Source organism: Ochotona princeps, chromosome 25, assembly GCF_030435755.1.
Source record: "Ochotona princeps isolate mOchPri1 chromosome 25, mOchPri1.hap1, whole genome shotgun sequence".
NCBI lineage: Eukaryota > Metazoa > Chordata > Mammalia > Lagomorpha > Ochotonidae > Ochotona > Ochotona princeps.
Window position 1 is genome coordinate 22260001 of NC_080856.1, and position 19050 is coordinate 22279050.

Sequence of the window (19050 nt, forward strand, 5' to 3'; positions counted from 1 at the left end):
GTTTAAAACAAGATTCTCTAAAATTTCATTATAACCAACTAAGGATTTGAAACTCCTTTATTACCCTATATAAAGAAGGAAGTAACATAATTTGAATGGACTTAATAGTCAGTCCAAGATATTGTTAATAATGTTCTTATTAACAACTATCACTTTCTAGAATGTGTTAGTTTTACTGAAGTTTCTGTTGTGGAAGTTGATGAAGGAGTTATCCTTCTTTTCTGTCCTCAAAATTCTTAACAATTTGTTTAAAAAAAAAGCAGCAGCATTGCAGAGAACAGGGCAAAGAGCTGTTACAAATGGAAATACCTGCTTCTCTGTACACGGTGCTTTTGAGTGTGGGCTGTGACCTTCATACTGTGATGATGGTAGTCCCAAGCCAGCTCGAGAGCAAGACCTAGGGGTGGGCTTCCTAGGGATAAGGTTTGAGTTGCACTGAGCTATACCCACTCTTTTGAGCTGGTTTTCCTGCAGCTATTGAGGGTCAGGGGTGGAGCTTTTGAAAGCATGCAGCTAAGAAACGCCCATGACTTCATGTGGCTACTTGAGACAACATGTAAACTAGTACGAGAGGCATTTCGTCATCGCTGACTATACATAAGATGCAAATATTAAAATCATCATTAGATTTTTTTCCACTAGGGCATGGAGAAATTTGTGAGTTATCCATAGCATTAAGGTGCTAGCAACCCAGTAAGATATACCCCTTTCCTGTTGTAATTTCTATGTAAATTATAATTTCTATGTAAATTATTAATGATGTGGACTCAGGGTTTATCTAATGTTGCTATTTTAACAAACACAAAACAGGTGAAAGAGATGTCAATGAATTTTCTAAGGATATTTTATTTGTGCATGACACAAAAGTGGCAATTGGGAAAAAACAATTGAGGTATCAATCACTGTTTTTGAGTTGTAAGTTGAAAGGATGGAACTGTGGGTGCCATGAGATTTCCGAGGCAAGCTGTGATTTGAGAGTGATGAGGACATGGTGTTATGGAAGCAGCTGAAATTGAAGATGGGAACTGCCTAGGTACTCCAAGAAGACGGGGGGAATGCCGCCTGCCCTCTCTTCTCCTGTTCATCCTTCAAGGACGTAGCATCTTCCGAATCATTTCTCATCATCCGTTGTTGGGTCCACTGCACTCCCAAAGCTCTTGAAACACACCTGTGCTAAGTGAATTGCATCACAGCTGCTCCACCTGCACCTGCTCTTGCAGGATCTCGGCCCCCGAGCTTGCATCTGTGATTTCTACAACGTGGCGCTTAGTCAAGAAGTGATTTTATGACTAACAGTATGAGTAGAAGAACAGATGTGATGAAATATTTTTCCTTTCAAAAACAGTAGTGAAACAAACCTAGCTTCAGATAGGTCTGTGGATCTGTGTCCTCAAAACTTGGCTGAAGAGTTTGGATTTATGTAACAGGAAGTGGGTTTTTTGCTGTTGAAAGTATTTTCATCTTAAAATCTTTTGGTGGTGGGCGGTGTTTGGATGCACACATCCAGAGTGCTGGGTCCAAGTCCTGGCTCTCGTTGATTCTACCTAGCTAGATGCACTCTCTGGGAAGCTCGGGAGGGTCTGTGCTACTCACATGGGGGTCCTGCATGGGGTTCTCAGCTCTTGGCTTGGCGTGTTCCAACCCTGGTTGTTGTGGTCCTTTGGGAAAAAGAACCCACGCGTGGGAAAGTTCAAACTCTCTTTCTCTTTTTTAAAATAAAGCCGAGGCCAGCATTGTGGCACAGAGGGATAAGCCACCACTTGAAATGCTGGCGTCCTGTAGCAGAGTGAAGGTTCAAGTCCTTACTGCTCTACTTCCCATCCAGCTTGCTGCTAATGGCACCTGGGAATGTAGTATGTGGGCATCTGTCATCTTCCTGGAAGATCTGGGTGGTATTCCTGGTTTTTACCTGGCCAAGACCTGTTGCGGCCATCCAGAAGGTGAGCCGCTGGGTAGGTCTGTCATTCAGCCTTTCAAATAGATAAATCTGTTTTTTTTTTTATTTAAAATCTTTTGGTTTTAAACAGAGGAATATGCTTGAATTTAATGTGCATAAAACATGCTTGGGGATCCAGTTAAAAAGCAGAGTCTGCACCTGTAGGTCAGGGTGTGCTCTGAGAACCTGTGTTCTCACTAGCCCTGTTTTTCCGTCCACACCGTGGATAGCAAGGGTTTAAGTGTAATCAGTGGGTATGTTTTTGTGCATTGTCCTATTTTTGTCTTTTAATAATTCGTTTCTTCCACTCACCTGCTTTTACATGCAAAAGTGTTTCCTCCCGGAGACTTAGGCTTTAGCCTTTCACCTTGCTGGCTTCTTCCAGTAAATAACTAGGTAAATATCGCCATCTACTGGCAAGAAAAATGCATGTCACTTTTTCCCCCAGAATTTTGTGCAAAAGGATTATTTCCAAGAGCTTGAAGGAAGAACACATGCATTCAGTACGTCTATGCTCTTGAAAAGCAATATATTCTGTGAAAACGCATTCTTTTTTTAAAAAGGGATATATTTATTTTTTGAAAAGTAGAACATGAGCAAGAGAGAGAAAAGAGAGTCTTTTGTTCACTGATTCACTACCCAAATGGCTACAACAGCGAGGGCTGAGTCAGGGTGAAGTCAGGAGCCTGGAATGCTTTCTGCATCTCCCATGTGGTGTGTAAGGGCCCAGGTACTCGGGCTGTCTTCCACTGCCTCCGCAGGAGTTTTTACAGAGAGCTGATTGGGGACAGGGTGAATGGCACTGTGACTGGTACTCTGATATGGGATTCTGGCATTGTGGACGGCAGCTTAGCCTGCTGTGTCACAGGAATGGCTCCAGATGCCTTATTTTAGCTCCACATTTGTGTCCGTTGTTTCGATGCTCTCAAGGCAGAGATGACATGGGGGTGGGGAGCATGGCTGCTGTGAGCGGGAGCTGCATTAGTCCAGGAAAAGAGAGCTAGAATCAGAGAGGGCTGGAACGACTTAGATGAGAGGTAGCAAGGTAAAGTGTGCCCAACACCGCCCCCTCTCTGTAGGGGCTTGTAAGCATTAGAGAAACAGGGTCCCTTCCTTGTCTGATGTATAATTTCCCTTTGATATCCCTGACCCTCTAGTGCCTTTGTCAGTCTTCTGGACCCTTTATGTCTGGACACCACCTGGCTGCCGTCATGCCTGCTTTCCCTGCTGTGCTCCTGTGACGTCATCTCCCACTGTGCGGGGTGAGCAGGGTGCTGACCACTGACCTGACTCTAATAAGGCAGTCCCAAGAGTGGAAGGTTCCAGAAGCTGACTCCGCCCACTGTTGCCATGGATTCCAGGATAGAGGAGTGACATAAGCTGGGTTCTTGGTTTAGAGCTTGTGGGTTCTTTTCTATGGGAGAGATATGAATAAAAGTGTCTTAACTGATTGTGGGGAGCGGCCGACCCCACATGGATGAGGGGCTTCAAGATGGCGGCTGGCCGAGTGCCAGGAGGCGGGACTTGTCCCGCCAGTGGGCAGGCAGGAAGTCACAAGGATAGGCTAATTCTCCCTCGCTGCGATTGCTGGCCTATCAGATAGCGCCCCGTGGACCACAGGCAGAAGTGATTGGTGGAAGAACTGTATATAAACAGCTCGCTTTCGGCAATAAAGCCTTTTTTGGTTCACCCTCTCGTTTTGGTTTTGTCTGTCTCCTTTGTTGGTTCGTGACATTCTGGTGGCTCTTGGGGAATGGGGGAAATACAGAAACGGGACGAATTGGGAAGAAGGGTGGTGGAAAACAGGAGGAAGGGTGGCGAAGAAGCGGGTAGGAAAGCTTAGACAGACAGGGACAGGAGCAGCGGAGAAAAAGGTTTTAAAATGCAGCCGCTTTTGCCAGTTTTTCCCGGACCTCCAAGAATATTCCTCGTCATTTAGTGTCGCTGCAGGGCGGCGACAGCTGATGGATAGGCTCGTGGTCAGTGAGTTCATCCCACCTGCTCTCTAGGCCGAGTCTGCCCACCCAAACCAGTGACCAATTACAGCAAGGTGTGCAGAAGGGGGACGTAGGCCGAGTAAATGACTTTTAAAATGTGACAACTGAGTCTAAAAACAATCCTAAATACTTGAACAGACAACTTCCATGAAGAAGCTATTATTATTATTATTATTGTGCTGGACGCTTCTCATCCTGGGGATGACTCAAGAATCAATATGTTTAGATAACAGTTGAGATTTGGAGTAGGCAGGGAAGAAGGCAGAGAGGCAGTTATTAGATAGGAACACAGGTCAGGACCTTGTCACCCAAGAGAACAAACGAAAACCACATTGTAGATCTGTGTGTGAAATCCCCTTTTTCAAGTCTTAATATAGTTGGGAGAATGGGGTACCCTGGTACCCAGACCAAGCCACCAGCTTCTCTGCTGCGTCTAGGACTTGCACCATCCATTACTTCACTGTAACTAGAGTAGTAATGGATCCAAATGTCAGTTCGACTCTCCTGGTTGAAGACTCTTCTTTGTCACACAAAGCACATGTGCCTGATCATGCATGACTAGGTCTGCAGCTGCCTTCAGCGTATGTGTCGGCCTCTGCTCCCTGCCTCGTGGTTCATGCGTGTTTCATGCCGTGGGTCTCCCTGTTGCCTACCTCTCGGTCCTTTGGCCTGAACATCCTTCCTCGCCTCCCCATAGAAAGAGCTGGTTAACTCAACTTTCCAGACGTGGCTAATTATCAAAGTTAGGAGGACGGCATCTCATCTCCGAATCTGAGCTTAGTACTCTGGGCACTCCTGCCTCTCCATGCGCATGTCTGTCATGGCACTTACCATGTTGTAATGAATGTATGTGCTACTGATGCTCTTCTTCAGATGCTGAGCTTCTTGGTGCATGCGTGGACACAGAGTAGGAACCTCATTCATATTTATCAATACTATTTCTTTGGGATTGTGTGAAGCCAACTTGAAATAACTTTTTAAAAAAGTTTATTATTTTTATTGCAAAGTCAGATTTATAGAGAGAAAGATCTTCCATCTGCTGACTCACTCCCCAAGTGGCCACAATGAGATGGAGCTGAGGTGATCCGAAGCCAGGAGCCAGGAGCTTCTTTTGGGTCTCCCACATGGGTGCAGGGTCCCAAGGCTTTGGGCCATCCTTGACTGCTTTCCCAGGCCACAAGCAGGGAGCTGGATGGGAAGTGAAGCAGCTGGGACACAAATTGGCAGCCATATGGATTCCAGCACATGCAAGGGGAGGGCTTCAGCTACTGTGCCAGACCCTTGAAATAACTCTTAAACTCTTTCTTCTCCTTGCATTTTGCATAAATTTAAAAAAATGTCTCGGTAATTTGTCTATGATCTAGTTATACTGCTGTGATATAGTAATGTGCCTGATATACAGCTGAATGTTTCAGTCAGTGTGGGAGTTACAGGGCTCTTAAAGAGAGAGATGCGCTGTTTGAGCTGGCCTGTTGCTGTCTCCACAACTCTCATTGTTCCTTGTATCTCTCTGTACAGGTAATACCTAGAACTTCATTTTGACAACAAGAACACCTTTGTCTTGCTCGTGCATCTGTTTTTGTTTTTATCTTGTGTTGGTCACATAATATATGATGAATAAATCATGTTCCTCTAGAAGAATCTAGTATTTTCTGGAAGATTGGGTTTTGTTATAATCCCTCTCCTCCAATACTCGGATCTACATATGTTTTCATATCCCTTGGGAATACCCAAGGCCATAGTATTTAAGCAAGTTTTGATATCAATGAGGTATCCTTGCATACCAGCAGACACGTATCAAGATCAATGTGAAAGTGACTTATTCATTTAGAGAAAATTATATTCTTACATAACAGTTGCCATTTTTGCACTTGGCATATACCATGTGATAATTATAGGAGAGTTTGAGATTTCTTAGTAAGTGACTTTTGTAAATGACTGAATAGGCTTCATCCTTCCATTGAAAAATAAATTACCAGTAAATTAGCGTGTCTCCAATCATTCCGTTTTATTTCATAAATCGCCTCTGTGGAAGCTATGAAGGAGTTTACGCGATAAGGAAGGACAAAATCAATACGACGTACTTGAATGTATGAGTCAGGTGTTTTTTCTCCTCCTTCAATGATTGATTTTTTTAACTGCCTCCGTAAGAAATCCTTACCTTTTATTGTTCATGAAGATCATCTTTTGAAGAGATGATTAATTCTAGGAGACTGAATGGCGTTATTCCTGAACGTCGGCTCTGATAGGGCAGCCATCCCTCTGTGGGTTAGCCCTGCACGTTTCCAGCAGGGTGAGCTGCGCTTGCCAGTGACTGCAGTGGAAACGGAGCTGCTCGGAGTCGTGCAGTGCACAGTTCAGCAGACTTATTAAAACTCATTCTTCAGAGTAAAAACAATGAGCCAGTCTAAGGCTGTGTGGACATGGCTGTCTTTCAAAGAACGTGTCAGTTGAGAAAAGTAATCACTCAATGCCTTTTTTTTTTTCTTTTTGATAAGTGTTAATTACCCAGTATTGGTGCATACCAGCTGAAGCACAAATTGACATAATGTTTTAATAGTTCAGGAAGTAAAGGAGTGATTCGTAGTGCTCTAAGAATCTGAAACTGAAAAAAATAATTTTCCTGTTTTACAAATTGATTGGTCTTTAAACATATATATATTCATTGGAAAGACATATCTACGGAGAAGGCGAGATGGAGAGAAAGATCTTTCATCAGGTTGGTTCACTCCCCAAGTGGCCACATGGCCAGAGTTCAGCCGTTCAGGAGCTTCTTCTAGGTCTCCCACACGGGTGCAGGGTCCCAAGGCTTTCCCAGGCCACAAGCAGGGAGTTGGAAGGGAAGTGGAGCAGCCAGGATATGAACCAGTGCCCAGAAGGGATCCTGGCAGATGCAAGGCAAGTTAGCCACTAGGCTATTGTGCAAGGCCCTTGGTTGGTCTTTAAAATGATCCTTGTATTATTTGTTAAACACAAAAGATTATTTGAGATAATCCTGACCAACACTCCTCAGCCAGGCCCAGCATCAGGATGAAGGAAAATAGTCTAGTATTAGTAAATAGTACGTATCGGAGTCTATGATTGTATTTGATAGGAAGCAAAATATGTCATTTGGTGAAACAGAAGCATTAGTTGTAAAATTAAGGATCGAATGTTGTTCCTAAAATTATAGCAAGCACATGACTAGGCAGAACTTTTAAATTACAGGTTTGGATGATATTTGGAACAAAAGATCTACATTGGCCTCTGTAATAAATGGCATAACGATGAGATAATTACAGACTATTCTTTAGCCCTCACACTGCCAAGTGTAATTTAATGAATAGATAACCCAGAGAGCAAAAACAAAGGGTCTAGCATTTACAAAGGGCTCCTTCGTGTCTCTTACTGTGCTAGGAGCACAACTACTACCAGATCATTTAATTAACCCTTGTAGGTAAATGTTTCTTCAATTTTATATACTACATTTCTATGAGAGTATAAGTATTTACGACTACCCAATAGAGTGTCCACATTAGTTGGGACTCAGACCTCACATTACTTCTCCCATACTGTGATGACTCCTAGCAATAGAGTATTAGTTTATAAATTGAAGAATGTTCTAGCAGAAATCGATCAACTAATTAAATATTTGAACAGTGGATGAAATGAGGTATCCTTCTCAATTATAAAGTTTGTTGGCATTGCTAAATAAAAAGACTTCTTTCATTTCTTATTTGCAAAATCCACAATAAGAAATTATCTCCCAAACTAGATGGTATATGCTGTAATTATTGAAAAGTTTCAAAAATATTAACGCACGGGTGAAGCTTTTGGTTTAAACTGATAGAAATTGAAAAGTTTCAAAGATTATTATCTAGCTAGGAAAGTCTTATGTAGTATATACCAGGTTGTATGTATGTAATATTGTATATGTTTTTGATATATAATGTTTTATTCACAGTGTATATCCAATTACTGGGACCCTTTGCTTCTGTTGGGAAAAATATTTCAATAAAACACACTTAGCTGATGCTGCTCATATTTCATACTGTACAGAAATAATCATGTATACAATAATGTAAAATTAATATTAAGCTAGATAAGCTGAATAACTTCCTCATATGAATTTTTATGAATTATGAAATTAGAGAAAAACCAAGTAGATGTTACTTATGAAACACTTACTGCTGTGTTCCTCAAAGAGTATTAATCGCCTTACTCCTTGCCACAAGTGTGTGATCTAGTTAAGACTGTGTCCATATTAAGGGGATAAGTGGCTGAGTTTATGGAAATCAAGATACTTTCCCAGAGTTACGTAGGTTGGACAAACATCTAACCTGGTCATTCCATTTATATATATCTCCAGAACCCCTGAGTTAATGCTTTTAGTAGGTATTATCTTTGAGAAAAGAATTCCAAAAACTTTATATGAGTAACTAATATCGGGAAATTTCTTCCTATTTTCAACTGTTTTTTCCTTTACAGGGAACTAAAGTCTTGCAGATGTTCATGTGGTACCTGAATCCTCGACAGGTCTTTGATCTTTCTCAGGAAGGGCCAAAAGATGCGTAAGTCCAGAAACACCTCCTATGGTCTGTATGTGTTTCAGGCAAGTGAGAAGAGCCTTCTCCATTCCATTATCTGATCACCTTGAGAAGTACCTGTCATCTGCTTTCTCCCTGGGCTCTCCTGCCTTTAACGTGTCACCTGATGTCACCCGGTATTTGTTCATGATTTGCTTCCCGTCAAAACTCACCCTCTCCTTGGTCTACTCTGAGTACGTCAGGGCGTGCTGCTCGTGTGTGCGGCTGCTGCTTGCGCACAGCAGGTCTGTGGGTCGACAGAGGATGTGGTCATTAGGCATGCGTCTGCAGCTTTGGAGAATAAATGAGAACAGAAATGTTCACGCAGGTGGTCCTGCTTTTCTGGCAACATTTGAATTGTGAGGTGTGTGCATTGAAAGATGTAGAAGTTGATTATCCATTGAGTATAACTATGGAGTCCTTTTCTGAGCTTTTTCAGAAATCAGCATAGAGGTGATCTACAGTGTGAGACAGTGTGGGGACACTCTGCTGTTGTCTGATTCCGTTTCAAGTTTATCTACACTGCAGTCTGCTGTGACTTGATGAGCATGAAATGATAGTTAGTTCTTAACAAGTGACAGTTTTAAGAAACAAAGAAGTACCAACTCAGATGATATCCAGAGAGCTTGTATTTCTGTATAAAAATAGATAAATTGTATGTTTTTAGCATGTGGTAATTTCTGTGATTATTCTACTCTATGCATTTCCTTGCCACTAGAGTTTGCTATAAGACCTGATTTTTTTCCTGTGTTTGATTTTGCGAAGATCAGTCTGCTTCCCTGTTTTGTATCCTCTGAAGTGTTTACTTCTGAAACTATTTTTTCAGTTTAATTAGAAACTATTTTTTTTCAGTTTAATTAGAATTTGGTAAACATTTCATAGATAATTATGTGGATTTTCTGATAGGACAGGAAATATTTTCAGTAGCCCCCCCCCATGATACGATTTAAGCAGGTGGTTTTTTTTTTTTCTAGAATAGAGCTAGAACAGAATAGTGTCACTTGAGTAATATCACGGCATTTCCTTGAGAGCCAACGGGAAAAAGAACGCTTAATTTCAAGCAGGAAAATATGAAATCAAGAACACGGATCTTTCCGTTTGGGGCTGGAAGGAGAAGCAGCGGTGGGAACGAGTGGAGAGATGAATTGTGGGTGCGGTAGTAAGGATAGTGGGGAGCTCCCCATCGGGCTGCAGAGTGTTGCCTGGGAGTAACAGTGGAAAGCTGAGATTTGAGAAACATATAGATTCAGGAAAACCTAATAAAATGTGAGCAAACACTCAGAAGGACTGTTGGCGCCCAGTTAATGATGCTTTTTGAATAAGGAGAAGGAAGATGGGGGTGGAAAAGGAGAGGGGGAAAACAAGCGACCAAAATAAATGAATATCAGTATGGTTTAAAATGATAGGAATTATGGTACATAAAGCCCTCATATGTCTTTTTAAAAAAGGTTTTTTATTTTTGTTGGAAAGTCAGATATAAAGAGAGAAGGAGAGAGACAGAAAGAAAAATCTTCTGTTGACAGAAGTGTCCTCAAGCGGCCACAGCAGCCGGAGCTGCGCTGATCCAAAGCCAGGAGCCTGGAACCTCTTCTGGGTCTCCCATGCAGGTGCACGGTTCCAAGGCTTTGGGCCGTCCTCCACTGCTTTCCCAGGCTACAAGCAGGGAGCTGGTTGGAAAGTGGAATAGCCGGGATTAGAACCGGCGCCCATATGGGATCCTGGCGTGTACAAGGCGAGCACTTTAGCTGCTAGGCTACTGTACCAGGCCCAGCCTTCATGTATCTTAAACTCTCATCCCAGTATTGACCACGTCAAAACAGTATCTGCTAGCTTGCTCTGATCCAGTCGCTGGTTCATGATACTGGGTTCCTCACGGTGGTGCATTTCCGCTAATGGACACATCCCCTGCCTGTTTTGTGCTGTCTCCTTTCCACTACTGGCAGGGATATGTCATTTTGATTATATTTTCTTCTGTTTCCTCCACAGGCTTGAGTTATATAGGAAAGTACCGAATCTTCGGATTCTGGCTTGTGGTGGGGATGGAACGGTAGGTTCCCGGCACGAAAGCCCAGTTCTCTGCTTTATTTGCTGAAAGGTCCTCATTGTTTTCTTGGTGACAGTTCTTTCTTCATTCCCAGTCTTTCCAGTTACCCCCAAATGCATGGCTGTTTCGTGTGAATCCTAGCACCTTGGGGTCAGAAGGCATCTTTGTATTATTTTCAATGGAGACAAACTCAATGTGTGCAAACTATGCATCATCCGTTCAAGTGTAATCTTTTCTGTTCCAGAAGGTAAAGCTTAGATCAGATTATCAGTGAGTGGCATAGATAAAGTCTTTTAAAAATCAAGTGAACCTATTGGAATTTTTCTTAATAATTGGGCACAATTAGTATGGAGAAATGTATGATATATTTGAATCATTGCATTTTTTTCCTAGTGACACTAAAACTTCTATTGAAGTTTGCTTTAAACATTGTTAATTGGTCTTTTTTTTCATTTATTTGATTTTGTTTTATGACTCAGTTTCATAGGCTCTGGGGTTCCCCCATCCACTCCCCATGCCCTCCCCCCATGATGGATTCCTCCACATTGTTGCAGTAGTACAGGTCAAATCCTGGCATGGTTCCTTCATTGCAAGCATGTACCATGTATAGGGTCCAGCATCTTGTTGTCCAAATAAATTCAACAGTTTCCTTGGGAGACCATCCCTGGTCTGAAAGTAGAGCTGGCAGAATATCATCCCTTCCAATGAAAAGCCATAACGTAACATTAACAATAATTTACAACATATTTAATTCATTTTTGAAAAAAAAGTTAGTTGGGCTAAAATTTTATATCCTGGATATATTTATCCTTATTTATTATGTGTTATTTCTCCATTTTGCTTCTACTTATTTGATATGTTTAGCAAAGTAAGGAACTGAAAATCATGACCTTTAGATTGTGTGTCCAGGGTATTGGTCCTCTTGGTTTGGAATCTTATTTCATAGGACCTAGGATTATACAATGAATGATTATTTCCTCGGTCTCACTAATTAAAATATTTTATTCTAGAAGGTTATAGTAAAGAAAATAGACATACTCAAGTTTCCTTAACGTATTTTTTTTCAATAAGTGTTTGGTTAGAGCATTTTTGTCCCGCAATAATAGGTTTCAGTTGTTTGCAGTGTTCATAGCCCGTGAGAGATGTGCTGTGCAGAGGCAAAGAGAGTCTGCTGTGTCTCCTCCCCGTCCTAAGGGTCACAGTCCCGCTTGTATAGCAGAAGGGAGGCCAAGCAAAGAAGAGTATAACATGCCTATTTAATCAAGTTTAACCAAGAGCCTTTGTGAGAACCCAAAGACCCAGGGTAAATTGTGTGTTTGGTGAGCAGTTGAGTGGATGTGTAGAAATGCAGTTGTATGAAAAGTGTGTAATCTAGTAGTGACAGATTGAAGGAAATCCAGGCTGGGTGGGTTGTTCAGGTTCTTCTTGCCTCTTTGTGCAGTGCTTTTCCCTCCTGGGTAGACGGGAGAATCTTCTGGAATGAGGGTCTTATGGTTCATGTCAGACGGGTTAGGTCATGACACTGCTTTGTGACAGATTCCTGGTTAGAACAGGGGAAGGTGAGTGAAATATTTCTAGGCCTTATAGCTCACTTTGGGAGAAAAGAGATTCTAGTTTCTACGAACCACCCTGGAGGAGAGGAATTCTGGCTGGTATGGCTCATGTGGGGTTGGCGTGAGAGGCAGGAGAAAGTCAAAGAGAAAGTGTGTGAGGTCCTTCAGATGTTCTTTAGTTAGAGGCGTGCTGCTTCCGCAGTGCCGTATTTTAGAGCACTGTTTTCTGAGCACCAGCATTACTGAGTACTGCTCCCAACTTCCTTTATTAAGACATTGCATCCAGAATAAACTCTCCGGGGAGGGGGAGTAGATGCCTCCGAGATGAGGTGTCCTCTGTGAGCCTGTGAACTCAGGTGGCTCTTGACTTCAATCATCTTCCTCAGGTTAGAAATCTTCAGATATGACTTCAGCATCCTTGTCACTTTTCTGCTCCTCTGAATCTCAGTGACAGTGAGAGACAGGAGATACGCCTGGAGTCTTGACTTCGCAGCTCCTGTCTTCACTCGAATCCACAGTGGCTACCTAGTAATCCATGGAGTCTGCGTATCGTCGTTGCATTGAGTGCTGTGATGCCCAGGTCTCCTCATGCCCACGGAATAGTGCGCTGCACCTGTTCTTCCCTGTCTCCTTCCGGCTGTTTTCTTTCCGTTGTCTAGGCAGCAGGTCTGTGTAGGAAATACTCTTCTAGGCTTTGTGCTCTTGAGACACCCTCCATGTGACTCTCAGATACACCTGTTCTTTACACGGAGAGTCCCAGAGATGATGGCAAGCTACATCCCCAAAATAAAGGTAGTCTGTGGACAAAGGATTTGGGGCAAGCTTCTGAACTGTTTATTTTTTGTCTGTCATTCAGGATGAAAAGTTGGCTTACCTGTATATTCTGTAAACCCTGGTTATACTTTACTATGCTATAATCTGGTGCTTTTTAAAAAACGTAGCAGCAGATGAATGTGAAACTCTCGATTTGGGACAGAGGCAGCACATCTCTAAGCACCCTGATTTAATCATGGAAAGAAAATGCTGGCTTTGGGCAGTGACGTATGATTCAAGAGTCAGGTATATATTTTGACAGAAGGTCTTCAGCCCTTAATGAGCTTAACGACCTCAGTAGAAGCTGTCAGAATGCTGTTGGTTTAGTGGAAAGTCTCAAGGGAGAATCAGAAATGGAAATATTTTTGATGGTGGATATGCTAACTCAATCATTAATTTTTTATTAAACGATTTTTGAAGTATTGTTTAACATATAGACATTTTGCATTATGCTGAGAAAAGTTCCTGGATTTTACCTTGGATAATTTACTTGTATCAGTAAAATGTACAAGGAGGCAGAGTGATCTATTACAGAGTAATTGCTTTGGAGGTGGAGTGGACAATGTGGATCTGTCACGATTTTTGTGACTGTTGGTTGTTTCCTTAACCTCTTTGAGACTTTATAATTCAGCCAAGGGAGGGAGACGTGTAAATCTGTAAGGGTTTTGATAAGTTATGCTATTATAGTAATAAAGACCATTGCTCTTCAAGGGAATGGTGATACAGCCATGTTTGTGTTTCTGAACTTTGAAGAAGCACTTTGAAAGGAGAAAGTAAGGACCGGCCGGCACCAAGGCATAGCTGATGAAGCCATCTCCGTCATACCAGCATCCCATGTGAGTGCTGGTTCGAGTTTCAGTTCCTCCTCTTTCGATCCAGTTCCTGGCTAATGCACCTGGGAAAGAGGGTGGCCCAAGTGTTTGGGCCATTGGCACCCATGTAAAAAGCAAACAAAAACAAACAAAAACAGAATAAGATCCTGACTCCCAGCTATCAACAGGCCCAGATGTAGCCATTGAGGCTGTTGAGCAGGGAACCAGCAAATGAAAGATCTGTCTCTATTTCCCTGTAACCCCGCATTTCAAATAAATAAATCCGTGGTTAAAAAAGAAAGTACAAATGTTCAAGTGAAATACATTTTATGAGATGATGGCATTGCAAGTGGCAGCTTTACGCGCTGTGTCACAAAGCCCCCATCCTCCCACCCTCCTCATCCTTAATCTTTAGGCTGCAATACAACTTTGCTAATCCAAGGATATTCTCAAACCTTCATGTTTACAAACAAGAAAGAACCACTCTTAGATCCTGCGGTCAGTTCTCTGCCTTACTGGGCCTCTTCTCTAGCCAGTGCAAACACAGAACCTCCAAAGTCAAAATGGTTACAAATATATTCCAAAGTGCCACTCCACACTCCATTTCTGGGTCTTCATTTTCCTTCTTTGTTTGGCAGTCTTGCCCTTTTTTTCCTTTCCTCTCTTCCAGCGGATGGTCCTCCTCTTCCTGCTGCAGATACTACAAGGCAGTGAGCGTGCGTCTGCTCGGTGAGAAGTCAGTGTCGGCACGCTGCCATCCCCACCCCTTGGGGACCTCTCGTGTCAGTATACTGCAGAATGAAAATAGTGTTCGGCGTGTACTTGGGAGACAGTGACAGCCAAAGCAAGAAACAGACAGCTGGTGGCAGCATTGGCCAGCAGCTGTGGTGCTTGGCTGCTCAGGAACAAGGCGCAGGGCCTGGTGTGCCAAATCTGTTTTCCCTGCCTTTCCTAATGAAACAAGGAAAGGACCCGCAAGCTAGAAAATGGCTTGGCTCTCAGTTGATGATGTTCTTAGCAGCTCTGATGGAAAACAAATCGTGTTGCAATTCATTTCAGCGTGTAAGTAGCAGGGTGTTGAGAGATTGTGGATATGAGTTAGGGCACAACAAAACCCCTGCAGGCACAGACCCCCGTTGAAGAACCTGCAGGGTACAGTCTGCACTCAGGCAACAACATGTTGACAGTTACTGCGAGGGGAGAGCATCCAGTAGCAGCTTCAGGTGCTTAACTAGTGCTCATAGAATTGTGTGCCTGTCTAGGCAAGGGCATGAATTATGACCCAAGATCTTTTCTGCTACTGTAGATGTATTTGTGTCCTGTTTTTTGATAGTCCCTTTTTTTTTCCCTGCAGGGTGGTTTGACTTTTACTGTTCATTGCAACCTAAAAAGAAAGATTTATTTATTTGTTGAAAGGCAGAGTTACGTAGTTAGAGAGGAACAGACACACACACAAAGGGAGTGAGAAACTGACCATTCACAGGTTCGCTCACTGAAGGACCACAATGACTAGAGCTGTTTTAGTACGAGGCCAGGAACCAAGAGCTTCCTGTAGGTCTCCCATGTGGATTCAGGGATCCAAGTCACTGGGCTGTACTCTGCTGCTTTCCCGGGTGCATTAGCAGGGAGCTGGATTGGAAGTAGAGTAGCCAGGATTTGACCTGGTGCTCATATGGGATGCTAGCACTGCAGGCGGTGGCTTTACCCTTTATGCCGTAGAGCCTGGTCGTAGAGAAGCTCCTTGACTTCATGGCATCCAAAAGTGTAACTGATTTGCAAACTTAGGACTTGACTTTTCTTAAGGTGGAGAAATGCTTGAAGTGAGAAAAGAGGGATAAATGGTGAAATCACAGCACGGAATGCTATTGAAGCATTTCACGTGTGTCAGGTGCATGCTGAATAAGGTCCTCACACTATAGGACTTACAAAATAACCCTGAGAAGCAGGCATTATTGTTAGTATTCCTGCTTCACAAATGAGGCGGGAGGCGTTAAGAGGTTAAGGGGCTTACTCGGGTGCTCAGCATGTGCAGCAGGCGGGCTCAGTCCACTCCTGTTCCCTATCAGCTTGCATCTTGCTGTCTTCTGAGAAAGCTGGCGAATGAGTGATAAGGATATCACTATTCGAAAGAACAACTAGTCAAGGATTGCGTGAAGGAAAGATGCAGGCCTGCCCACCCAAACCACAAAATTTCTAGTCTCACGTTGGTTGTTTTGGGGAGACTTTTTGAAATCAGAAAAATAGCAACAACAAAAACCTGTGTTGGGAAAAGCAGGAGCATTCAGTGGTTTTTCATTCAGTGAGGGAGGTCTAGAACCATCTGTTTGATTTCAAGTGAAAATTAAATCTTCAATCAATTGACTGCTGGAAAAGGAGACAGGATTTTTTTTTATCTGTTTATAAAGCGAAGCAATTGATAATAAAGGAAATATTTTAAAATTCAAATCAGTTGAGCTTTTTCCTTTCCGGGTAGGCCAAGTCTAATTGAGACAAGAGGAAAAGGATCCAGAGAGCCAGTGAAACCATTGTTTCGTGGAACCTTTCTTAGCACAGGGTTAGGGGAGAAATACTGACAGCCTTGAGAGGATCAGTGGGACAGAGCCTGGGGGGCTCTGAAGGAAGCCAAGTATACAGATCTGAGGACCATTAGAAGGCACAGCATCAAATCTTGGAAGTTACACTACACTGATTTCCAAGCCATGTTGAAATTGCTTGCATTTCTTGGGCAATAAATTAATCCCCTAGTTTGGGCATCATTTTAGTGTTAGCAGTCCTCATTTCCTTTGGAATGTTTCTTTGTAAGGTCATCTTGAGAGTTTTGTTTGTTTGTTTGTTTTGTTTCTTTGTACTTTTCTCTCTGTGGATCTCTTAAATCCTCTAACTAGCAGTTTTAAATGGCTTCTTGGACATTCAGACTAAACTTAGGTTTTCCACACGTGATGGAGGTACCTAACCTGGCTAAGTCACAGATGGATCAGTCAACTCATGGGAGTTTGTCAGTTCATGGGAAGTTGGAAAAGCTTTTCCCAGACTAGTGTTTTCTGGTATTCTTGCAACCATAGCAGGTCTCACCTTTTTATGAGCCTTGTTCATAATTTTCATAGTCCACCTTGCCTCTATTGTCCTAATGCAGCCTCTGCCAGAAGAAACCGTATTCTATGACCCCATGTCAGATAGATGCCAAACTCTGCCTCTGCTCCTTGTAATGTCAGGAGATGCTCTGATCCCGATCTTTATTTGATGGATTTGTTTTTAGCTTATGGAGACATATTTTCCTCTACCCCCATCATTGCTGAGTCTAGAATAGAATGGAAGTTGAAAGTGTACCTACAGAGCTGGATATCTGGCATAGTATGTTAAAAAAAAACCTCTTAGGAATCTTAGATCCCAAGTCAGAGTACCTGGGTTTGAGTCCCATCCCCATTCTGAACTCTAGAATCCTGCTATTGTAAACCTCAGTTATTAGAGATGGCTGAAGTTGTTGAGCTCCTATGACTTGGGAGATGTGGCCTGAGTTCCCGACCCATCCCTGGCCACTGAGAGTAGTGTGTGTGTGTGTGTGTGTGTGTGTGTGTGTGTGTGTTGGATGGGGGATGAGATACAAATCAATGAATAGGAGTATAATTCATAGCATCATCCAACCAACACAAGAGAGACAGATTTCAGCCACATGTAAGAAAAAGCTTTTTTAAAAGATTCTTTTTATTTGAAAGGAAGATTTTACAGAGAGAAGGAGATATAGAGAGGTGTTTCATCTACTAGTTCATTTCCCAAATGACTGCAGTGACTAGAGCTGAGCTATTAGGATGCTGGGAGCTAGGAGCTTCTTCCTGATCCTTCCACATTGGTTCTGGGGCCCAAAGACTTAGGCAATCCTCCACTGCTTTCCCAGGCCATAAGCAGAGCTCTGGATTAGAAGTGGAGCAGTCAAGGTATGAACCGAAACCCTCATGGGATGCCGGCACTAGCAGGTGGAGGACTGGCTTGCTATTCCACCATACCAGCCCCACAAAGAAAATTTCTAATTCAAGTCTATCTTCAGGTAAGTGGATTGACTTGTCAGAATCAACACAGGAGATGATATGATCATTTCTCAGTAAAGTTGTAAAGAGAAATTCTGCTCCCTTCTGTGTATGGGATGGTGAATTGGACTGCTACTGAATTCCGCTGAGTAGCTACAGATCTGGAGGTACGCGGAGCTGTTTCATCTGCAGTCATTGATCCATGATCTTGACGGTTCTCAGTTTCTATGTCCTTTTCACTGACCTTTAGTCTCCCTTCTTGTAGTCAGTTCGAGCTACCTTGTGTTTAGCTTGTGCTCTCAGCATTGCAGGAACCGTGTCTCCTGCAGACGTCAAAACTAGATTAGCATCTGGCCTTTCAGTGTGTTGTCTTCAGCTTTGTCACAGCTGTAAAACAAGAGCTAAAGGCGCTCAAGTATCCAAAGATTTGTTGCCTAGTTAATTGCTTTGTTTGGGAGAATGAGTAGACTTTAGAGATCTGAATTTTTAGTGGACTGCATTGTGGAGAACATTGTGGTGTTCCTGTTTAGAGGTCAAAGAATTTGGGATTTATTGGTGCACAAGCCAGTTTTACAGCCTTGGAAGTTATCATTATGGAGGAGCAAAGACTTTCCACGCAAGTCAGAACTGAGATGACCCTGACTCTATCATATCCTGTTATTTCATCCGAAGACAGTGACACAGTCCTCTGGATCTTAGTTAGTGAAAGTAGACATGAGCTGAGTTTGACTAAGCAGTTCCTAAGGGTTCTGTAGCTCAAAAGCTTCCAAGGTCACATGTCCCTGGCTCAGGGGCGGTCAGGCCTTATCCAGATCATAGCGTAGTGTTTATTTCAAGGTTCACTGCATCACAGTAGTTGACAGCTTTACACTTGCTGTTAGGGAGACGTCATTTGGAATGCCAGGCATACTACATAAACAATGTACTGTTAATGAGGTCACTTGACCTTCCAATCTCAATTTCCCTAACAATAAAAGAAAAATGAAAATTGCAAAGAGTTCTAAAAATACATAGGGAATCTTCAAGTTTAATAAGAAATTTCACTAAAACACTTGGGTCAGGGATTACGCCTGAAACAGTTGTCTACCTTTAAATCTGTGGTCTCATTTTCCACAATTTTAGTTGGTCACAGTCAACTGTGGTCTGAAATAATACGTGAGAAGGTCCAGAAACAGAAAATGACTTTTATCCAGTATATTATTCTAATTGACCTATTTTATTATTGGATATTATTATTAATCTTTGTAGTTTGCAAATTAAACTTTATAGAAGATATGTATGTATAAGAAAAAGCATGCTACTTAACTT

At 42.5% G+C, this 19050-nt stretch overlaps 1 protein-coding gene across 4 annotated transcripts in view; it reads left to right on the plus strand.

Annotated features, from left to right (window-relative positions):
- The window catches only part of DGKI (diacylglycerol kinase iota), a 402429-nt gene that overhangs the window by 229712 nt on the left and 153667 nt on the right, over positions 1-19050 (plus strand). For all 4 annotated transcript variants that reach the window (XR_009244222.1, XM_058654978.1, XM_058654979.1 and 1 more), the window contains exons 11-12: positions 8401-8483; positions 10485-10545. Coding sequence is in view for 3 of the 4 variants with exons in the window: in XM_058654978.1 (XP_058510961.1) it covers positions 8401-8483; positions 10485-10545 (144 nt within the window). In the remaining variant the exon portion in view is untranslated. The remainder of the gene's footprint in view (positions 1-8400; positions 8484-10484; positions 10546-19050) is intronic.